The 22288-nt window shown below is 47.4% G+C and overlaps 1 protein-coding gene across 2 annotated transcripts in view; it reads right to left on the minus strand.

Annotated features, from left to right (window-relative positions):
* Positions 1 to 22288, minus strand: part of daam2 (dishevelled associated activator of morphogenesis 2) — a 326736-nt gene that overhangs the window by 105333 nt on the left and 199115 nt on the right. For both annotated transcript variants that reach the window (XM_080192986.1, XM_080192987.1), the window contains exons 8-14: positions 20282 to 20385; positions 16726 to 16792; positions 14838 to 14955; positions 10342 to 10480; positions 8726 to 8784; positions 7363 to 7553; positions 3138 to 3440 (exon numbers count right to left, since the gene is read on the minus strand). In XM_080192986.1, the coding sequence (XP_080049112.1) occupies positions 3138 to 3440; positions 7363 to 7553; positions 8726 to 8784; positions 10342 to 10480; positions 14838 to 14955; positions 16726 to 16792; positions 20282 to 20385 (981 nt within the window). The remainder of the gene's footprint in view (positions 1 to 3137; positions 3441 to 7362; positions 7554 to 8725; positions 8785 to 10341; positions 10481 to 14837; positions 14956 to 16725; positions 16793 to 20281; positions 20386 to 22288) is intronic.

The raw sequence follows: 22288 nt of genomic DNA on the forward strand, positions 1-22288 counted from the left end.
AAGGAAGTGGAGAAAAATGGCTGGGAATCTGGCCAGACCTTATTGAGAGAATATCACATCTTGCCAAACGTGTCTCTGTCAGAGGCAATATTAAACACCCCTTCCCTGGCAACATGGGGCTATTCAAACATGGCCTTTCAGGCTTTCCCTCGCTTGCACACATCACAAAAGGGCCAAGAAGAAATGACTTGCTAAGTTGTGACGTCTGGAAGTTTCTAAAGCAGCACGCTGGCACAGTGGGTAGCACTGCTACCTCACAGCGCCAGGGACCTGGGTTCAGTTCTGGCCTTGGGTCTCTGTCTGCGCAGAGTTTGCATGTTCTCTCCATGTCTGTATGGGTTTCCTCCGGATGCTCCAGTTTCCTTCCACACTCTGTGAGTTAAATTGATTGCCCGTGCTAAATTTCCCTTTGGTGTCAGGGGGATTAGCAGAGTAAATACATGGGGTTATGGGGATAAGGCTTGGGTGAGATTGTTGTCAATGGGCCGAATGGCCTCCTTCTGCACTGGAGGGATTCTATGATTCTATGAAAGCCCCATAAGGAATGGTAGAGTATTTCACTTCATAGACAGAAGGAAGGGTGTCCTTGATATAGAGGGAGTAGAGCGAAAGTTTACCAGGCTGATTCCTGGGATGCCAGGTCTGTCAGGAGAGACTAAGTCAGTTAGGATTATATTTACTGGAGATTAGAAAAGTGAGAGGGGATTTCATAGAAACTTATAAAATTCTAACAGGGTTAGAGAGGGTAGATTCAGAAAGAATGTTCCAGATGGTGGGGGAATCCAGAACTAGGGGTCAGTTTGAGGATAAGGGGTAAACCTTTTCAAACTGAGGTGAGGAGAAATTTCTTCACCCAGAGGGTGGTGAATGTGTGGAATTCACGACCATAGAAAGTAATTGACGCCAAAATGTTGTCTGATTTCAAGAAAAATTTGATATAGCTCTTGGGGGCTAAAGAGATATGAGGGGAAGGCAGGAGCAGGATATTGAATTTGATGATCACAATGAACAGCAGAGCAGACTTGAAGGGCTGAATGGCCGAGTCCTGCTTCTGGTTTCTATGCCACAGGCATTTTGGATTTGTAGTGAGTGCTTTGGAGATGTCTTTCTAGATGGAAGAGGTGCTACAGATATTGGTAGTGTTGATGTTTAGCCAGGGTCACCAGACAATAACGAGCAACTGGTTCCTCATTGTTAAGCCGTGCAACACTGAGACCAATTTGTCCATCATCGTGTTGATATCGCTGGAGTAATAATCCAGAGGCTCGGGAGACATGGGTTCAAATCCCACCACTGCAGCTGGCGAATTCAATAAATCTGGTGTTCATGACCAGAGAAGAAATCTGAAGAAATTAGACTAGACTCCAGATTTAGATTTAGGCACTGATATGAGGATAAATTGTTTCACATAGTTGTGGTTCTATTGATTCACTTGGAAGCTTTTATCAAAAACAAACTTTACTTGACAATACAGTTTAAACACAACAAGTGAATTAGTTTCACTTTTACCAAGTGAAATACAAGATACAATTCTCTATTGCTAACCTATCTCTATTAGTTCCAATTTAAGCAATATTCCTCATGGCCACAGGGTGGGAATTTCTGGCCACGCTTGCCCCCAAACCATAAAATTCTGCCCAAGGTCAACAGACCTTTGCATGGTCCAACCCCAGCTTGCTACAATTCCCTTGGCGGGCAGGACAGTGAAATTCTCTCCCACAAACCCCTCTGCAATATCAGTTAGCAAGCAAAGGCCTATGAATAAAGGTAATAGGCCTTTATTCCTTCAGCACTCTTCTAGAGGGAGATACCTATTTTCTAGCAGGTCCCAAACAACAGTTTCCAGGGAGTGAGAGAGGGAAAAGAGCTCCTGCCCTTTGCAGATCCAAATAGAAACTGCCTGCTTGTCTCTAAGCTTAGCTCCATCCAGTCACATGACTGCCTCCTGTCAATCAACCTAATTGAACCGACTCTGAAACCCCAGAGGACAACCCAAAAAAAAACTTCATTAGTTCAGATTAAAACAAACACCCTGATGGCATGTGGGCTGCCTGAAGCAGACGGATTGGCACCGATTAAACACAGCAGGCTCTTAAACATACCCCCCACAAGAACATGGCATAAATACATCTCTTAAAGGCACAATATCATCACAGGAATTATAAAGCTTTATTCATGAGACCACCATTTATTGTCGTAATATCCAACTGGATCACTAATGCCCTTCATGGAAAGGAATCTGCTGTTCTTACCCGGTCAGGCTGACTCTGTACAATTGGCTCTTAAATCCCCTGTGAAATGGCCTTGCAAGTTACTCAGCTCAGGGGCAATTAGGGATGGGTAACAAATGCTGGCCTTGCCACCAATGTCCACATCCCAGGAAAGGAAAATAGCTAAAAGAGATTGCCTTGTCTTTGTCATTTTCCCATTTGCGGAATTTTACTGCACAAAAATTGACCGTTGCGTGACAACTTTAAGTGCGGCACGGTGACACAGTGGTTAGCGCTGCTGCCTCACAGCACCAGGGACCCGGGTTCGATTCCCGGCTCGGGTCACTGCCTGTGCGGAGTCTGCACATTCTCACCGTATCTGCGTGGGTTTCCTCCGGGTGCTCCAGTTTCCTCCCACAATCTGAATGACGAGCTGGTTAGGTGCATTGGCCGTGCTAAATTCTCCCTCAGCGTACCCGAACAGGCGCTGGAGCATGGCGACTGGGGGATTTTCACAATAACTTCACTGCAGTGTTACTGTAAGCCGACTTGTAACACTAATAAATAAACTCCACTTTACTTTAAGTGCCCTTCAAAAGTGCTTCATTGGCTGCGATTCAATTTGGAGTGTCCTGAAAGAAATTATTTAAGAGGCGTTCTTTCATTTCTAGTCTGGGTGGAGAACAAAACCAACACGGTTAAAGAACCATGCTCACTTTTATTAATTCACTCGTGGGACATGGATGTAGCTGTCTGGCCAGCATTTATTGCCCATCCTTATTTGCCCTTGGAGGGCAGTTAAGAGTCAACCACACTGCTGTGGCTCTGGAGTTACATGTAGGCCAGACCAGGTAAGGGCGGCAGATTTCCTTCCCCAAAGGGGCATCATTGAACCAGATGTTGAGGCAAGTACAAATTCCTCCTTACCTCTGCCAACTTGTGCCAGTTGAAGGACTTCAGCGGGTGCGAGGGCTGCGGGATGGCCTTCTTCCTCATGCTCGCCATCGTGAGGGGGCAAGGGGGCGGGGGCATGGCGCTGCTGAAGAAGGGCGGGGCCCCGGGGGGAGGGGGCGGGCCGCCCGGTGGCGGGGGCGGGGGAGGAGGCGGCGGGAATTCGTAGGGGAGGGGTGGGGGTGGCGGGGGGAGCTCGCCCAGCAGCAGCGGGGGAAGCGGAGGGAGGGGACCCCCGGGCGGGGCAGGGGGAGGAGGGAAGGAAAGGCCTCCTGCGCTCTGAAACAGAAACAGAAAGAGGGAGTGAAAACGGTGAACATAAAACCAGTAACACATCTGTCCATTGCAGTAGTGTTTAATAATTCCTTTTCACCCCAGTCACGGTCAAGTCTGCTTCCTGCTCCATCGTAGCAACGGGCGCCAGCTGGGTCTTCAGCTAAGCCTCATTTCCAGCACTGATAATTTGCCAGTCTGACCAGCGTGAGATGACCAGAGTTAAGAACGTGAGAAATAGGAGCAGGAATAGGCCACATGGCCACCCCAGTTGGCACTGCCATTCACTCCAAGCATGGCTGATCTGTGGCTTCAACTCCATTTCCCCGCCCGCACGGTAGCACGTTGGTTAGCACTGCTGCCTCGCAGCGCCAGGGACCCGGGTTCGATTCCCAGCCTCCTGCATGGAGTTTGCACGTCCTCCATGTGTCTGCGTGGGATTCCTCCGGGTGCTCCGGTTTCCTCCAAGGAAGTGTGCGGGTTAGGTGGATTGCCTCTTAGCATCAGGGGGACTATCTAGGGTAAATACATGGGATTGTGAGGATAGGACCTGGGTGGGATTGAGGTCGATGCAAACTTGATGGACCGAATGGCCTCCTTCTGCACTCTATGATTCTATGATTCATCCCCCATGCGCTGACTTAACTCCCCCTCAAACGCTATTTGTCCCAGCTACTTCCTGTTGACGTTTTTATGATGGTAATTCCAGCGGTTTCATTTCTTGGAGAGCTCCCGGAAATATCCCTCCAATTTAGCATTTAGTTTTGTCAGAGGAATTAAATTCCTCTTCGACTTCTCGTGACTGTTCCTTATCAGGGGAGTGACAGGGCATCTGAAATATTCTTTAGTGAGATGAGGCAGGCCTGGCACTGACTGATCAGTGGTGCCTTGTATCAATCATGTTTTCCGCACTGTGTCAAAACATTCCAAAGCACTCGGCACGGCAAGTGACTATGGAGTGCAGTCTCTGGTGTTCTGGTTGTAGATCAGTCATCGTTATGTTATAGGGCAACTACTTTTCCTCACTGTGAATCATAGAATCCCTACAGTGCAGAAGGAGGCCACTTGGCCCATCAAGTCTGCACTGACCATAATACCATCCAGGCCCTTTTCCCCTAACCCCACCTCTTTACCCTGCTGGTCCCCAGGACACCAAGGGTCAATTTATCGTGACCAATCCACCTAACGCACACATTTTGGACTGTGGGAGGAAACCGGAACACCCGGAGGAAACCCACGCAGACGTGGGGAGAATGTGCAATCTCCACAAGGCAGTGATCCGAGGCCAGGATTGAACCCGGGTCCCTGGCTCAGTGAGGCAGCAGTGCTAACCATTCTGCTGCCCCCTGCCAATGCAAGATGGCCATGTAAGATGGCCGCCAATACCCTAATGAGCATGTAAGCATGTTCTGCACATGCCCAGAAATGCTATCCAATGACATCAGCTGGCGGTACAATGGAACAGGGACCCAGCTAACGTCAATTTTGACACAAAATCCCCACCATCCCCCGCCCCACCCCACCCCCTCCCCACAACATTCCACGTGAGAATGGATGTAATTTTTCTCAATACTTTGGGAGAAGTGTTGTGTTATTCTGCAAAGGAGGCTGTGTCTCTGTGTGTCTGTCTCGAAATCTAGGTGGTTCAGTTAAACTGGGGAAAGTTAATAGAGACAACTTGCCTTCTCCTTATAGCTCAAACCATGAGTCCCAGTATCACCCTAGTAAATCTTTACTGCACTCTTTGAGTAAGGCGGGATCAGGCTATTGAGTTGGATGATCAGCGACGATCATAATGAATGGCAAAGCAGGGTCGAAGGGCTGAATGGCCTCCTCCTGCTCCTGAATGGCCTATATGTGTCTACATAAAGTGTTTTAGGATGTCCTGTGGTTGTGTGAATGTGCGAATCTTTCCACCATTAAGAATGGCAATTTAAAACTAGGTCATAAGAACATAAGAAATAGGAGCAGGAGTAGGCCATCTAGCCCTTCGAGCCTGCCCCGCCATTCAATAAGATCATGTCTGATCTGTTGTGTCTCAGTTCCACATTCCCGCCCTCTCCCCATAACCCTTAATCCCCTCGCTTATCAAAAACCCATCAACCCCCGTCTTAAAAATATTTAGCGAGGCAGCCTCCACCACTTCAACGGGCAGAGAATTCCAGAGATTCACCACCCTTTGAGTGAAGAAGTTCCTCCTCAGCTCTGTTCTAAACCGCCCCCCCTTTATCTTAAGGCTGTGCCCCCTAGTCCTACTGTCCTTTCTGAGCGGGAAGAGTCTCTCCACCTCTATCCTATCCATCCCATTCATCATCTTATATGTCTCAATGAGATCTCCCCTCATTCTTCTAAACTCTAACAAGTACAAGCCTAGTTTATTCAGCCTCTCCTCATAGTTCAACCCCCTCAACTCCGGTATCAGCCTAGTAAACCTCCTCTGCACTCCCTCCAAGGTCAAAATATCCTTGAGTAAGTGCGGTGACCAAAACTGCACACAGCACTCCAGCTGCGGCCTCACCAATGCCCTATACAGTTGCAGCAAGACCTCCCTACTTTTATATTCAATCCCCCTCGCTATGAAGGCCAGCATCCCATTCGCCTTCCTGACCACCTGCTGCACCTGCAGGCTGGGTTTTTGCGACTCATGCACAAGGACCCTGAGGTCCCTCTGCACCGTAGCATGCTGCAGTTTTTCGCCATGTAAGTAATAGTCCTTCCTACCATTATTCCTACCAAAGTGGACAACTTCACACTTGCCAACATTAAATTCCATTTGCCAGTTCCTGGCCCATTCGCCCAGCCTATCGAGATCCCTCTGCAGACTTTCCACACCCTCCGCACAATTTGCCGTTCCACCAATCTTGGTGTCATCAGCAAATTTCGACACCCTACACTCAGTTCCTTCCTCCAGATCATCTATATAAATGGTAAATAGCTGAGGCCCCAGCACCGACCCCTGGGACACTCCACTAGTCACCAACCGCCAATCCGAATAGCACCCATTGACCCCCACTCTCTGCCTCCTATTTGACAGCCAATCCCCTATCCACACTAACACCCTACCCCCAACTCTATGCCCCCTAACCTTCTGTAACAACCTCTTGTGCAGCACCTTATCAAACGCCTTCTGAAAATCAAGAAACACCACATCTACCGGCTCTCCTCTATCAACCGCCCTAGACACATCCTCATAGAACTCCAATAAATTCGTCAGACACGACTTCCCCTTAACGAAACCGTGCTGCGTCTGCTCTATCAAACAATTCTCCTCAAGATGCCTCGCTATTTTCTCCTTGATTACGGATTTGAGCATTTTACCTACAACAGACGTTAAGCTAACTGGCCTATAATTCCCTGCTTTTTGCCTGCTACCCTTCTTAAACAACGGCATAACATTAGCCATTTTCCAATCTTCCGGCACTTCCCCGGAATCCAGTGAGGTTTGGAAAATAATCACCAAGGCATCCACTATCACCTCCGCCATTTCTTTCAGAATCCTTGGATGCATTCCATCCGGTCCTGGGGACTTGTCCACAATCAGTCCCTCCAGTCTGTCGAGCACCACCTCTCTAGTAACAGTAATGTCATTCAGGCCCTCTACTCCTACCATCTTTCCATCGCTAACACCCAGCAAACTATTCACGTCCTCCTCCGTGAAGACCGAAACAAAAAGTTATTCAAGGCCTCAGCCATTTCCCCATCCCCTACCACTAAGTCCCCCCTCTCATTCTCTAAGGGTCCAACGTTCACCCTAGTCAGCCTCTTCCTTTTTATATATTTATAAAAACTCTTACTATCATCTTGTCGACAATTTGTAACAACTCCCTTTGTATCACTTCAGAGAAATGGATTTCCCCTTCAAACACCTCTGTCATCTCAAAGTTGCCTGGATTGATAATGGTGGGAAGGGAGTGGGGGGGCTTCTTACCGAGTTTGCCAGTTCATTCAGACGGGTGGAGAGTTCGATCACCTGATCCCTCGCCTGCCGCAACTCGATCGACTCCTTCTGGAGCTTGTCCTTCATCTTATTGAGCGTCTTCATCATGTCGTCCTTCTCCTGGGTCTTGGTCTCGCACTCCCTCTCCTTCTTCTCAAGTCTTGCCAATAATTCCGTGTGTTCTGGCCGCAACAGACACAATTAGATTACCACGTGTGTGTGTGAGCCAGTTCACAACACAGCCCTCCATGGCCAGTGCTTGTATACACACTGAGGATCTGAGAATGCTCGCAAAAACCCCAGATGTGAGAAATGGGAATCTCTCACACACTGGAGTAGAATTTTCATCCAATGGGATGAATCATCCTCCATTTATAGACTTGTTTGATTATTACTCCATTGAAATGAACTGGAGGGACAATATTGTGGCGGAGTCTCCTGGGGTTACACATTAATCTCCAAGACCAACAGCCCAAAGGGGGCAAGAAAGTCACAGAGGCTTCACAATAATTGTACTTGAGATTTTTCTTCCATTTCTTTGAATATTCATTTGTTATAAATATATCGGAAAGAGGATAAAAAAGCAACTTAATTTTTTTTAAATTCATCCGTGGGACATGGACATCACTGGCTGGGCCAACATTTATTGCCCATCCTGAGTTGCCTGAGGGCAGTTAAAAATCAACCACATTTCCCAACAATGGTCATCAGTAGGTTTTTAATTCCAGATGTTTTTTATTGAATTCAAATTCTGCCACCTGCCTTGGCAGGATTGATGACTGTCAATTTTCAGATAAACCCATCTGGGTCACTAACGTCCCTTAGGGAAGGAAATCTGCCGTCCTTACCCTGGTCTGGCCTACATGTGACTCCAGAGCCACAGCAATGTGGTTGACTCTTAACTTCCCTCAGGCAACTAGGGTTGGGTAATAACTACTAGCTATCCAATGACACCCATGTCCCAGGGTAAATGTGTGGGGTTATAGGGATTGTTATTGGTGCAGGTTTAATGGGCCAAATGGTTTCCTTCTACACTGTCGGTGTTCAATGGGAAGAATTTTCCCGCCCCACCTGCCATGGGAACCATAGCGGGCGGGGATGTGGACCATACAAAGGTTCGTCAACTTTGGGCAGGACTTTCCGGTTTTGGAGCGAGCCCAGCCGGAAAATCCCACCCTCTGATTCTTCCCGGATTCTACGTTAAGAAAACAATCAGGAAGAAGCTCTTTAAGAGGCCCTGGCTGGGGTAACCTAACTCGAATCATCGCAGAATCCTGGGGCCTTCAGCACCGTGACACAGAACAACATTGTCAGTAATAATCACATGAAACTTCTGTCTCCATTGCAAACCTACCTCTCCTGAACTTCTCCGCTTGATCTTTCCACTGTTTCACTTCATTCTCATTCACCAACCTGAAGAGAGGAGGAGATTTTGACATTCACTGGGCTACTTAGTACATCATTCAAAAGTTGCAGCGTCCACTACAGTAATACCCCCATGGAACCAAACTATTTGGTTAGCGGGCAGGGAGAGAGCAAGGGAGAAGGGAATAAGAATTGGCACACTGAACAGCAGATTGGATTGCAAGTTCCATTAGAAAGAAGAAGCAATCACATTGCTAGTTGCATCAATTAAGATTGGTTATATACAGGGGAAGGGCATTGACTGTGTGTATTTGAGCACATATAAAGAGATACTGGCACAGACATTGGCCACGTGGGGGAGGGTTACAGAGTGTGGGCTGTTGAGGGGAGGTGGTTACAGAGTGTGGGCCTTGTGGGGGAGGGGTTACAGAGTGTGGGCCATGCAGGGGAGTTTACAGAGTGTGGGCCGTGTGAGGCGGTTACAGAGTGTGGGCCGTGTGAGGGGGTTACAGAGTGTGGGCCATGTGGGGGGAAGGGATACAGAGTGTGGGCCGTGTGAGGGGGGAGTTAGAGTGTGGGCCATATGAGGGGGTTACAGAATGTGGGCTTTGAGGGGGGGGGGAGTTACAGAGTGTGGGCCTTGTGAGGGGATGTTAGAGTGTGGGCCATGTGAGGGAGGGTTAAAGAGTGTGGGAGGTATTGGCGGGGGAGGTTACAGAGTGTGGACTGTGTGGAGTGGTGGTTGCAGAGGTGGGCTGTGTGAGGGGGTTATATGGCTGTAACGCTTCAATCCGAGAGGGGAGGGAAGGGACCATGTCAGTTGTCAGCCCTAGACTCTGCATTGTTGGTGGGTCCTTTACCTATGGAGGCATTGCTGACTGACATGATAACAATCCCAGCCAGACCCTATCCCCGTAACCCCATGTATTTACCCTGCTAATCCCCCGACACTAACAGGCCAATCCACCGAACCAGCACGCCTTTCGAACTCTGGGAGGAAATTGGAGCAACCGGAGGAAACCCACACGCAGACACGGGGAGGACGTGCGAACTCCACACAGACAATGACCCAAGGCCAGAATTGAATCCCTGGCACTGTGAGGCAGCAATGCTAACCACCATGTGCCACCGTGCCACCATCTTAGTGGGCACCCATCAAGAAGAAACCAATTCCGGGGAATGTGACAAGGGGAATGTCGGGGGAGGTGTTAAAGAGTTATTAAAGGGGTTCCTCAAGAAGGAGAAAGATGCAGAAGGGGAAAAGATGGAGGGGATTGCCGGGTTTAGGGCCGAGACAGCTGAAGGAATGACTGAGAGAGTTGGGAATGTGGGAACTTAGGATGCATGAACAAGAGTTCTCGGAAGATGGTCGGAGGAGGTGACACTCTTTAGGTGGGCCGAGGCCACGATAGGGATTGACTAACAAGAATGACGTTTTAAAATTCCAGCCACAATGGGTCAGCGAGTACGGGGTCCTGGGATCTTTACTTGCCAGAGGTAATGCACTCTGTTTAATTGGTACCACACACACACATAGTGGGAGTCTCATCCAACCACAGCTACACACTGACTCATCGGTGTCAATGGGTCTCACGCAATGCTCACATCCGAATGATGTTCTTCACGTTGAAGTTCTCCAATGGTGCGACGTCAGGATCTTCCCCCTTCTCATCCTGCAGCACTATTTGCTGCAGTATCCTGTCCAGGAGCTGCCAGTGCTGGCTGTTGGTTCCGTTCCTCTTCCCTGAGGAGCATTTCAGAATTAAGAAGTTAGAAATGTTGACAGATGAATGTCCGCCAAACACTAAGACACCGTAACATAATTAAGAAGGACTGGTACCAATGCCTTGCTCAACAATTCCGTCTCGCAGTGAACGCTGGGACTACTAAGTAAATCACTGGCGAGAGAACTCAGAACATAACCTTAAAATTAGGGCTGGGCCATTCTTGGGGAATGTTAGAAAGTATTTCACCCACCAAAAGTTGTGGAAATCTGCATTTGCATCTCTGCCATTACCACATCCCACCCCCCATGCAGGTGAAGCACATTCAGGGTAGGTGACGGTTTAGTGGTATTATTGCTAGACTATTAATCCAGAAACTCAGCTAACGTTCTGGGGACTGGGGTTCGAATCCTGCCACGGCAGATGGTGGAATTTGAATTCAATAAAAAAATCTAGGATTAAAGGTCTACTGATGACCATGAAACCACTGTTGTAAAAACCCAACTGGTTCACAAATGTCCTTTAGGGAAGGAAATTTGCCATCCTTACCCAGTTTAGCCTAAATGTGACTCCAGAGCTACAGCAGTGTGGTTGAATGCCAACTGCCCTCCGAGGGCAACTCGGGATGGGCAATAAATGCTGGCCAGCCAGTGACACTCATGTCCCATGAATAAATTTTTTTTTTAATTATTGAAGTGATGTCCTTTGAAAATCTCAGTACAGATATTTCTTATGGAAGTGTTGTATCTTGACAAAAATCAAGTAAGAAAAAAAAACAATTTATTAACTGCATAAAACTATGCACAGTGTAATGACCTCAATGAGCTCCATGAGGTTGACCTCTTGGAGTATGAGCTCCCTGATTGAGGTTATGCCCAATCATGCAGTCTCACCTGTATATATATAGAGGAGTGTCAGGGCTACTGACACTCCAGATTCAGACTTTGAACCTGACGCATTCTAAGAGTGGAGACAAGTTTATAAATAAAGGGGAATCGGGTGAAGGTCACCAGCCTCCCTTGGGGAAGCTGTGGCCCAGTGGTTTATCGCTAATCTATTAATCTAGAAACTCAGCTAATGTTTTGGGGACTTGGGTTCGAATCCTGCCACGGCAGATGGTGGAATTTTAATTCAACCAAAATATCTGGAATTAAGAATCTACTGATGGCCATGAAACCATTGTCGATCGTTGGAAAAACCCATCTGGTTCACTGATGTCCTTTAGGGAAGAAAATCTGCTGTCCTTACCCGGTCTGTGACTACAGCAATGTGGTTGACTCTTAACTCTGAAACGGCCTAGCAAGCCACTCAGTCAGGGCAACAGGGGATGGACAATAAATGCTGGCCAGCCAGAGACGTCCATGACCCACAAATGAATAAAAAAAAAGTTATCTCACACAGAGAGTGAGATAGATGCTACCGTTCACATTGACTCCGGCTGCCTGGGAGAGCTCAGCCCCAGGATTTGTACGCTTCGGGCTGATTGGCTGAATGGGTCACATGACACCAAGAGCCCAACACCTTAAAGGGGCTAGCCCCGACAGTAAGGGGTGTTCAAGGATACGCAGCCAAGGCAGGTAAATGGAGTTCAGAAAAAGGTCACCCATGAAGTGCACAGCCAAGCCGGAACGGCTGAAAAATTGATTGCTGTTCCCGTGAAAACATTCTGTCTGCTCTTTGGTGCCCTCGAACCGATATCTCATTAATCTATCGTCTGCATAATCCGTGGCTCTCCATCCAGCCCCAACCCAGCGCCCCTTCCCCACATCCCCGCCATGTTGTACGATTTGTACAAATCAGCAGCCAAGACTGAACGTAATAGTGGGGAGAGGATGGGGAGGGGGGAGGGGGCTGACCAAAGGTTTGTAACCTGAGGATAACACAGCAGCATCTGATAGCCTTGGGTCGAGAAAGTGAGGCCTAGGCCGGCAGTCGCGGTGAGCTCATGTTTCCACCGGGGCGTACATCTGTTGAATGCGTTTTACGCTCACTGCGATTGGAGAAGTGCCCCCCCCCGAGGGCATTCCATCAAACAGAACTTGACAAACACGCCCAGCCATCTATCGGAAATGGAGAACCGGAGAATACTTCGCAGTAAACAGAGACGGGTGACCTGGGAGCGCTTACTGAATGTGGCCTGTGTCAGGAGTGAACAACTGCGGAGGTGAAGGGTCACTAACCCCATGGCGACCCCTTCTCTTGCCTGGCCATAACAGTTCAACACGATTCTCCTGAGATGCTTCCAGTTCCCTCCGTGGGCAGAGACTAGAGATAAAGGCTGTATTTTGGATCTTTCACCGCTGCCCACCAGCCCCCCCTCCCGCCTCTCCCCCCTCCCCAGCAACACCCTGTTTTTGAATTAATCCATGGGAATGGCATCGTTGGCTGGGCACAGCATTTATTGCCCATCTCAAGTTGCCCTTGTTCAGATGGCATTTGCAAGTCAACCACTCTAGAATCACATGTAGGCCAGACCAAGTAAGGATGGCAGATTTCCTTCCCTAAAGGGCATTAGTGAACCAGATAGAATCTAACAGTGCGGAAGGAGGCCATTCGGCCCATCGAGTGTGCGCCAACCACAATCCCATCCTGGCCCTCTCCCCATAACCTCATGCATTTACCCTCACTGGACCCCCTGACACAACGGGGCAAATTAGCATGGCCAATCCACCTAACCCGCACATCTTTGGGCAGAAGGAGGAAACCGGAGCACCCGGAGGAAACCCACACAGACACAAGGAGAATGTGCAAACGCCACGCAGACAGTGACCCAAGCCGGGAAACCAACGCAGGTCCCTGGAGCTGTGAAGCAGCAGTGCTAACCACTGTGCTACCGTGCCACCCTGCCCGCGTCCAGCCAGCGATGCCCACATCCCCACGAAAGTGCGAAGGAAACGAAAACAAAACTCAAATTTTCAGATGGCCTGTGTTAGTCCTGAGTAGCCAACTGAGTTGCTGTTCAGACACGGGGATCAAATGTTAAGGGTTAGTATAAAGGCAAGATCATGAACGGCACTGAGGTACAGAGGGATCTTAGGGTTCAAGTCCACAACTCCCTGAAACAGGCCTCTCTAGTAGATAGGGTGGTAAAGAAGGCATTTTTATGAGTTATAAGGAGAGGCTGGACAAACTAGGATTGTTTTCTCTGGAGCCGTGGAGACTGAGGGGAGACCCGATAGAAGTCAAAAGAGAAAACACTGGAAAATCTCAGCAGGTCTGGCAACGTCTGGAGGGATCCTTACAGATTCTTCCAGGTCGGCTGAGATTTTCCAGCGTTTTCTCTTTTGGTTTCAGATTCCAGCATCCGCAGTAATTCGCTTTTATCCTGATTGAAGTTGATAAAATTGAGAGGCAGAGGTAGGGTGGACAGTCAGAATCTTTTCCCCAGAGTTGAAATGGGGGACATGCACCCAAAGTTTAAAGAATTTTTAAAGTTTGTTTATTAGTCATAAGTAAGGCTTACATTAACACCGCAATGAAGTTACTGTGAAGTTCCCCTAGTCGCCACATTCAGGTCAATGCACCAAACCAGCACGTCTTTCAGAATGCAGAAGAAAACAGGAGCACCTGGAGGAAACCCATGCAGGCATGGGGAGAACATGCAAACTCCACACAGACAGTGACCCAAGCTGGGATTTGAACCCAGGTCCCTGGCACTGTGAAGCAGCAGTGCTAACCACTGTGCCACCGTGCCATACCGTACCATACCCTAAAGGTGAGGGGGGCAAGTTCAAAGGAGATGTGAGGGGCAAGTTTTTTTTACACAGAGAGTGGTAGGTGTCTGGAATGTGCTGCCGGGGTGATGATGAAGGCAGATATAATAAGGGCATTTAAGGGGCTTTTAGATAAGCACATGAAAACGCAAGGAATAGAGGGATATGGATCAAGGGCAGGCAGAAGGGATTAGTTTAATTTTGTGTCATATTCGGCAAAACATCGTGTTCCTGTGCTGTACTGTTCTATGTTCTATGTATGGTGCTGTACTGGTTAACACTGCTGACTCACAGTGCCAGGGGCCCAGCATTGATTCCCAGCTTGGGTCACTGTGCAGAGTTTGTACATTCTCCCCGTGTCTGCGTGAGTTTCCTCCGGGTGCTCTAGCTTCTTCCCACAGTTCAAAAGATGGGCTGGTTAGGTGTTAAATTCTCCCTCAGTGTACCCGAACAAGGGCTGGAATGTGGCGACCAGAGGATTTTTACAGTAACTTCATTGCAGTGTTGATGCAAGCCTACTTGTGACACTAATAAATAAACTTTAGTGAGCATTGGGGTAAGGGACTCATGGCCTGACTTGAATCAACTCTAACCCATCACAAATTAACCAAGGAGAGAATGATATTACAGTGGAAATATAGCGGTAAATGACAAATGTACTCACAGGGCATTTGGAGGCAGTGCTGGAGGACAGATACCAAATGTGGGTAGGCGTCTGTGTGACTCAGCTTCTTCCGAATCAAGTCAAACATCTGGCTTGTGCTCCTGGTGTCAATATGCACCTGGAAAGCAGGAAGGTTAAGTCACATTTCAGGATACATGGATAACCATTACATCTTGTAGCAACTATCAGAAAGCAACAAGCACCTTACCAACATGAACTTCCATTTTTATAATGCCTTTAACACAGTGAGGTGCCCCAAGTTGTTTTACAACAATGTCAGTATAATGACTTCAGTCAGACCATTGAGGTTGGCCTATTGAGTATGAACTCCTTGATTAAGGATCCAATTGATGAGCCAATCAGGGAGTCTTTATCTTGTACTCAACCGGGGGTGTCAGTTCCTCTGACCACCCCCCCCACCTCGGAGTAGAATGCGAACTGCTACCACTCTGTGTACTCCTGTTAGAGTCTGTAAATAAAGGCATTTTGGTGAAGAGACTTCTGCCTCTGAAGACTTATTACAGTTATCGAAAAATGTCTGACACAGAGCCGCATTAGGTTTTTAAAATAGGTAACCAAGGGATTCTTTAAATAGATGGGTAGTAAGGTTCATCCTAAATGAGGAGAGGGAGGTTGGGAATGGAGAAGTTTAGGGAAAGAATTCCGTAGCTTAGGGGCTAGGTAGATGAAGGCACAACCAACAAGGGGGAAGCGATTGAAACAGGGTTTGGTCAAGAGGCCCGAACTGGAGGAGTGCAGATATCCCAGAGGGTTGTGGGATTGGATGTGATTACAGAGATGGCGGGGAGGAATGAGGCCAACGAAGGATTCAGAAACAAGGTTGAGAATTTTAAGGTTCAGGCATTGCAGGGCCGGAGATAAAGTACCAAAAAAAACCCATAAATCCCCCAACAAAATGTTGCATTTCATGTTGCAGCTTTATTACCTTAGTTAGGCCGCACTTGGAATATAACGTTCAATTCTGCTCGCTACACAGTACCAGAAGGGTGTGGCAGCTTTGGAGAGGGTATAGAAAAGATTTACCAGGGTGTTGCCTGGTTTGGAGAGCATTAGCCATGAGGAATATGTAACCCCATTCTCCCACCTTTTCCCCGTATCCTTTGATCCCCTTACCAATCAAGAACTTATCTATCCCTGTCTTAAATACACTCAATGGCCTGGTCTCCACAGCCTTTTATGACAATGAATTCCACAGATTCAGCAAACCCACTGGCTGAAGAAGTTCCTCCTCATTTCCGTTCTAAAGGGCTGTCCCTTTGCTCTGAGGCTGTGCCCTCGGATCCTAGTCTCTCCTCCAAATGGAAACATCTTCCCCACGTCCACTGTATCCAGGCTTTTCAATATTCTATAAGTATCAATGAGATTCCCCCTCATCCTTCGAAACTCCATTGGGTACTGACCCACAGTCCTCAAACGCTCCTCATACATCAAGCTTTTCAAAGAACAAAGAAAGAAGAACAAAGAACAAAAAAAATGACAGCACAGGAAGAGGCCCTTCAGCCCTCCAAGCCAGTGCTGCCCGTCTGAACTAAAACCCCCTACCCTTCCAGGGACCATATCCCCCTATTCCCATCCTACTCATGTATTTGTCAAGACGTCCTCTTAAAAGTCATTCCCGGGATCATTCCCATGAACCTCCTCTGGGCCCTCTCCAAGGCCAACACATCTTTCCTTAGATACGGGGCCCAAAATTGCTCTCAATATTCCAAATGTATCTCATCAGAGCTTTATAAAACCTCGGCAATACATCTCTGCTTTCGTAGCTTCTGATATTATGAACCACAGGATACTAAAAATCTGTGATGGCAGATGATGTTTTACACGGAGCCGATGGCTCCTTGGCAATAAGTGCAAGATTGTCACTCACCATGTCAAGCCGCTTTGCAAGTTCATTCTCATCCTCAGTTCTGACCATCTCAAAGAAGTCTAAGTGCCTAAACGCAGAGGGAAAATAGAAAATTGTCAGCACTCAAATCTATCCTGGCCATCTTTCCTGCCTCAGAGGAAGCTTTCAGCTCATTGCTACTTATCACCTGTGGGCGATCTGACTTGGGATGGTTCACAGGATGGCACTAGATTAATTATTAATCCAAAAACTTAACTAATGATTCTGGGAACCTGGGTTCGAATCCTGCCACGGCAGATAGTAGACTTTTGAATTCAATTTAAAAAACTATCTGGAATTAAGAATCTACTGGTGACCAAGAACCATTGTCAATTGACGGAAAAACCCATCTGGCTCACTAATGCCCCTGAGAGAAGGAAATCTGCCATCCTTACCCAGTCTGGCCTACATGCGATACCGAAACATTGTATGGTTTCAAGAATGAGTTAGGGGATCAAGGGATATTGGGGGGAAGGTGGGGTCAGGCTACTGAGCTGGAAGATCGGCCAAGATCATAATGAATGGCGGTATAGGTTCAAAGGGCTGAATAGCCTACCCCTGCTCCTACCTGTTTCTATGAAGTAAATAGTCATGTTTCCTGCACTCTTACAGAGTCGGGGTGACAGGAAAGTCCCTTCCTAATGCCAACCTCGTTGTACCTCCGCAAGATGGACTGCCGAGGCTCAGCAAAGTGGCCCCCACCACCTTTTCAAAGGCCGTTAGAGTTGAACAAAAAACACTGGCCTTGCCACCGATGCTCACACACCATGAAGGAATTAGAATAAAATAAAATTCAGATTCTGTATTATTTTGAAACTATTTTAAATACAGCCACTCGGCCCATTGAGGGTGTACTGAGACTTGGGAAGAGCTATGCAGTTGGTCCTTGAATGATAAGGATTATGGGGAAAAGGCAGGAGAATGGGGATGAGAAAAGGAGCAGACCCGAGGGGCCGAGTGGCCTAATTCTGCTCGTGTGTCTTATGGTCTTAAGGTCCCTCGACATTGCTCTTTTCCCATAACTATGCAAGTGTTTCCTTTGCAAGCAACTATCCAAACCCCTTTCGAAAAGATTACTGGATCTGTGTCCACCACCCTTTTGGGCAACGTATCCCAGACTATAGTAACTGCTCATCATCCCCACCACACTCTGTGTGAAGAAGCCCCCGATTAAAATTCCCTTTAAACTTCACCCTTAACCCATGTCCTCTAGTAATTTTCTCCCTAGCCTCAGTGGAAAAAGCCTGCTTGCATTCACTCTACCTATACCCATCATAATTTTATACACCTCTATCAAATCTCCCCTCATTCTTCTACACTCCAGGGAATAAAGTCCTAACCTATTCAACCTTTCTCTGTAACTCAGTTTCTCAAATCCCAACAATTAGGAGCAGAAGTAGGTAAATTCAGCTCTTCGAGCTCCGCCACTCAATCAGATGATAGCTGACCTCTCCCTGGTCTCAAATCCACCCGCCTCGCTGTTCCCCATATCCTCTTATCCTTTTCTTGATTAGAAATGCGTCTATCTCCTTCTTGAAACTATTTTCCACCGCACTACGGGCAGTGAGTTCTAAAAATTCAGCACTCTTTGTGAGAAGTAGCTCCCCCTCATCTCAATTTTAAATCTACCGCCTCTCAACTATACCTGTGACCTCTTGTTCGAGATTGCCCCATCAGAGAAAACATTTGTCTACGTTTACTTATCAATCCCTTTTAAAATTTTATATCCTTCGATCAGATCGCCAACTCATTGTAGAGATGGTGCTGCACTGGTCACTGACCTAATAATCCAGAGGACCAGGCCCTGGTGACAAGCATTTCAATCCCATCATAGCAACTGGAGAAATTTAAATTACAGAACTCGCAGAATCCCTATAGTACACAAGGAGGCCGTTCGGCCCATCGAGTCTGTACCCACCACCCATGCCCCATTCCCAAAACCCTCACATACCCTGCCAAACCCCCTGACACTAGAGAGAATTTGACATGGCCAATCAACCTAACCCGCACATCTTTGGACAGTGGGAGGAAACTGGAGCACCCGGAGGAAAGCCATGCAGACATGGGGAGAATGTGCAAACTCCACACAGACTGTGACCAGAAGCTGGAATTGAATCTGGGTTCCTGGCGCCGTGAGGCAGCAGTGCTAACCACTGTGCCAGCGTGCCGGCCCACGATTAATAGAAGTTAATAATAGTGACCATATTATTAATATTTCAGAAAAAAACTGAGAGCTCAAAGAGGCTAACAGCATGGAAACAGGCCCTTCGGCCCTTCTTGTCCATGCCACCTCTTTTTTACTACTGAGCTAGTCCCAATTGCCCACGTTTGGCCCATATCTCTCTATGCCCATCTTACCCCTGTAACTATCCAAATGCTTCTTAAAAGACAAAATTGTACCCCCCTCGACGACTGCCTCTGGCAGCTTGTTCCAGACACTCACCATCCTCTGGACCCTTTTGTATCTCTTCCCTCTCACCTTAAACCTATGCCCTTTAGTTTTAGGCCCCCCTATCTTTGGGAAAAGGTGTTGACTATCTACCTCGTCTATGCCCCTCATTATTTTATAGATGTCTATAAGATCAACCCCAAGTCTCTTACACTCCAGGAAAAAAATCCCAGTCTATCCAGCCTCTCCTTATAACTCAAACTATCTAATCCAGGCGGCATCCTGGTAAATCTTTTCTGCACTCTTTTTAGTTTAATAATATCCTTTCTATGTCTGGTTCAATCATGTCCTTCTAGGGAAGGAAATCTGCCACCCTTACACCGTCTGGCCAACATGTGATTCCACACCCACAGACTCTGAAGTGGCTGAGCAAAGCCACTCAGATCAGGGGCAGTAAGGGATGGGTGACAAATGTTGGCCTTGCCAGCGATACCCACATCCCACAAAAAGATAATTAAAATAAGACCCTCAGCAAAATGGAACATCAGAACAATTCTGACATTGACCTGGGAATAAAAGATTTAAGGGAAATTGAAAAGAGAACAATAACTCAGAATAAAACACTAAAGTCTGCCAGATTGGAGAACTTTATGTTTGGGCATCCCAGGAAAGAAGAAATAATCAGTGATTTATCAAGGTTCAACATCATTCCCTTGCTGTTGTGGGCAGCACGGTGGCACAGCGGTTAGCACTGCTGCCTCACAGCGCCAGGGACCCAGGTTCGATTCCTGGCTTGGATCATTGTCTATGTGGAGTCTGCACGTTCTCCCCGTATCTGCATAGGTTTCCTCCGGGTGCCCTGGCTTCTTCCCATCGTCCAAAGATGTGCGGGTTAGGTTGATTGGCCATGATAATTTATCCATTAGCATCAGGGGGATTAGCAGAGTAAATATATGGGGTTACAGGGATAAGGCCTGGGTGGGGTTGTTGTCGGTGCAGGCTCGATGGGCCAAATGGCCTCCTGCGAGAATGTAGGCATTCAATATTGTGCTCCATATTCTCACCAGATACTCTACCCTATCTCTACAAGGCCCATGTCTATAAAGCTTGTCGCTGGCTGTGGGTAAACGTTATGATGTCGCTAGTTACCTGTCTAACGTTGCGTTCTCGTGATTTCGTAACTTATCGATCACGGGTTGAATTCCCAACATGAGGAACTCATACCGGAGGTGCAGTCGGAATTCCAGATTGTCCTGTAAGGAAGTGAAGACATGATTAAATGCAGGGACACCGCAGTATCTCAGTGCACTTCAAAATGGCGGCATGGCTTCTTCTCCCACAACACAGCACCTTTAGGCCTTTTTACACAGAGGGTGATGAATGTCTGGAACGTGGTGCCTGGGGAGGTGGTGGGAGCAGGTACAATAGCGACATTTAAGGGGCAACTAGACAAATGCATGAGTAGGATGGGAATGGAAGGGTACGGACTCTGTGAGTGCATACAGTTTTAGTTTAGGCAAGTATCAGATCGGCACAGGCTTGGAGGGCCGAAGGGCCTGTTCCTGTGCTGTACTGTTCTTTGTTATTGGTGACTTGTTTGAGTTTTGGTAAATAATTTGTGCCCATCAAGGTGAGGAATGTTATTGCTCTTCAACTTTTTAGTTTGGGAGTCCAGATCCTCCGGCTAAGGTTGATTTAGAGAAGTATAGCATAATTTTTCTTGCTGCTATATTTTCTGTTTAAAATGACCAGGCTTTTCAAATTCAATTTTCAGCTGTGGATTCCGTTTCTGATTTGGCCCAGGACTAATTCCCCTGTTCAGTCTTGTACCAAGGACTTTCAGTTCAGGCTCTAACTTATCCTGCCTCAATGCGCTGACTCACCTGATGAAGGGGCAGCGCTCCAAAAGCTCATGATTCCAAATAAACCTGTTGGACTTTTACCTGGTGTTGTGAGGCTGCTTACTGTATTCTACCTCCACCACTTACATCAATGCTGATTTCACACAGGCACCAGCCTGTGAGATTTCAGACTGCTGATTTCTCCCGAGATTTGAGCAGCTAACTGCACTGAGACTATCCTGAGCACCTTCGATGTGGAACCTGTACAGCTGGCAAAACCAGGAGACCATCATGTTAGCACAGTCTCCGGGTTCCCTTGGTCACATACTCACCTCTGTTCTCGGGCCACAAATTCAAGTCCAACCCGAGACATAGAAACTCGAAGCCATTCGGCTCTTCCAGCCTACTCTGTCATTCATTTTGATCATGGTTGATCATCGAATTCAATATCCTGATCTCCCCTTCCCCCTGCATATCCCTTGATCCCTTTAGCCCCAAGAGCTCTATCTAATTTCTTCTTGAAATCACACAACATTCTGGCCTCTTTTACTTTCTGTGGGAATGAATTCCACACATTCACCACCCTCTGGGTGAAGAAATTTCTCCTCATCTCAGTTCTAAAAGGTTTACCCCTTTATCCTCAAACTATGACCCCTTTGTTCTGGATACCACTGTTGGGAACATTCTTTCTGAATCACCCCTGTTTAACCCTGTTAGAATGTTATGAGTTTCTATGAGATCCCCTCTCACTCTTCTAAATTCCAGTGAATATAATCCGAACCAATTAGTCTCTCATATTACTGGATTTTACAAAGATGTTACCTGCATTGGGTGGCATGCCTTATGAGGATAGGTTGAGAGGGCTCGACCTTTTCTCCTTAGAGAGATGAAGGATGAGAGGGGACCTGATAGAAGTGAATAAGATGATGAGAGGTATTGACTGGGTGGATTCTCAGACACTTTTTCCCAGGGCTGAAATGGCTGCCACAAGAGGACACGGGTTTAAGGTGCTGGGGAGTAAGTACAGAGGAGATGTCAGGGGTAAGTTTTTCACTCAGAGGGTGGTGGGTGAGTGGAATCGGCTGCCGTTGGTGGCGGTGGAGGCAAATTCGATAGGGTCTTTTCAGAGACTTCTGGATGAGTACATGTGACTTAATAGGATTGAGGGTTATAGGTAAACCTTGTAGGTAGAGATAAGATCAGCGCAACTTGTGAGCCGAAGGGCCTGTTTGTGCTGTAGTTTTTCTATGATTCTATATGACAGACCTGTCATCCCAGGAATCAGCCTGGTAACCTTTGCTGTACTCCCTCTATA

Source organism: Carcharhinus amblyrhynchos, chromosome 7, assembly GCF_965287045.1.
Source record: "Carcharhinus amblyrhynchos chromosome 7, sCarAmb.v2.hapA, whole genome shotgun sequence".
In the NCBI taxonomy this organism is placed as follows: Eukaryota; Metazoa; Chordata; class Chondrichthyes; order Carcharhiniformes; family Carcharhinidae; genus Carcharhinus; species Carcharhinus amblyrhynchos.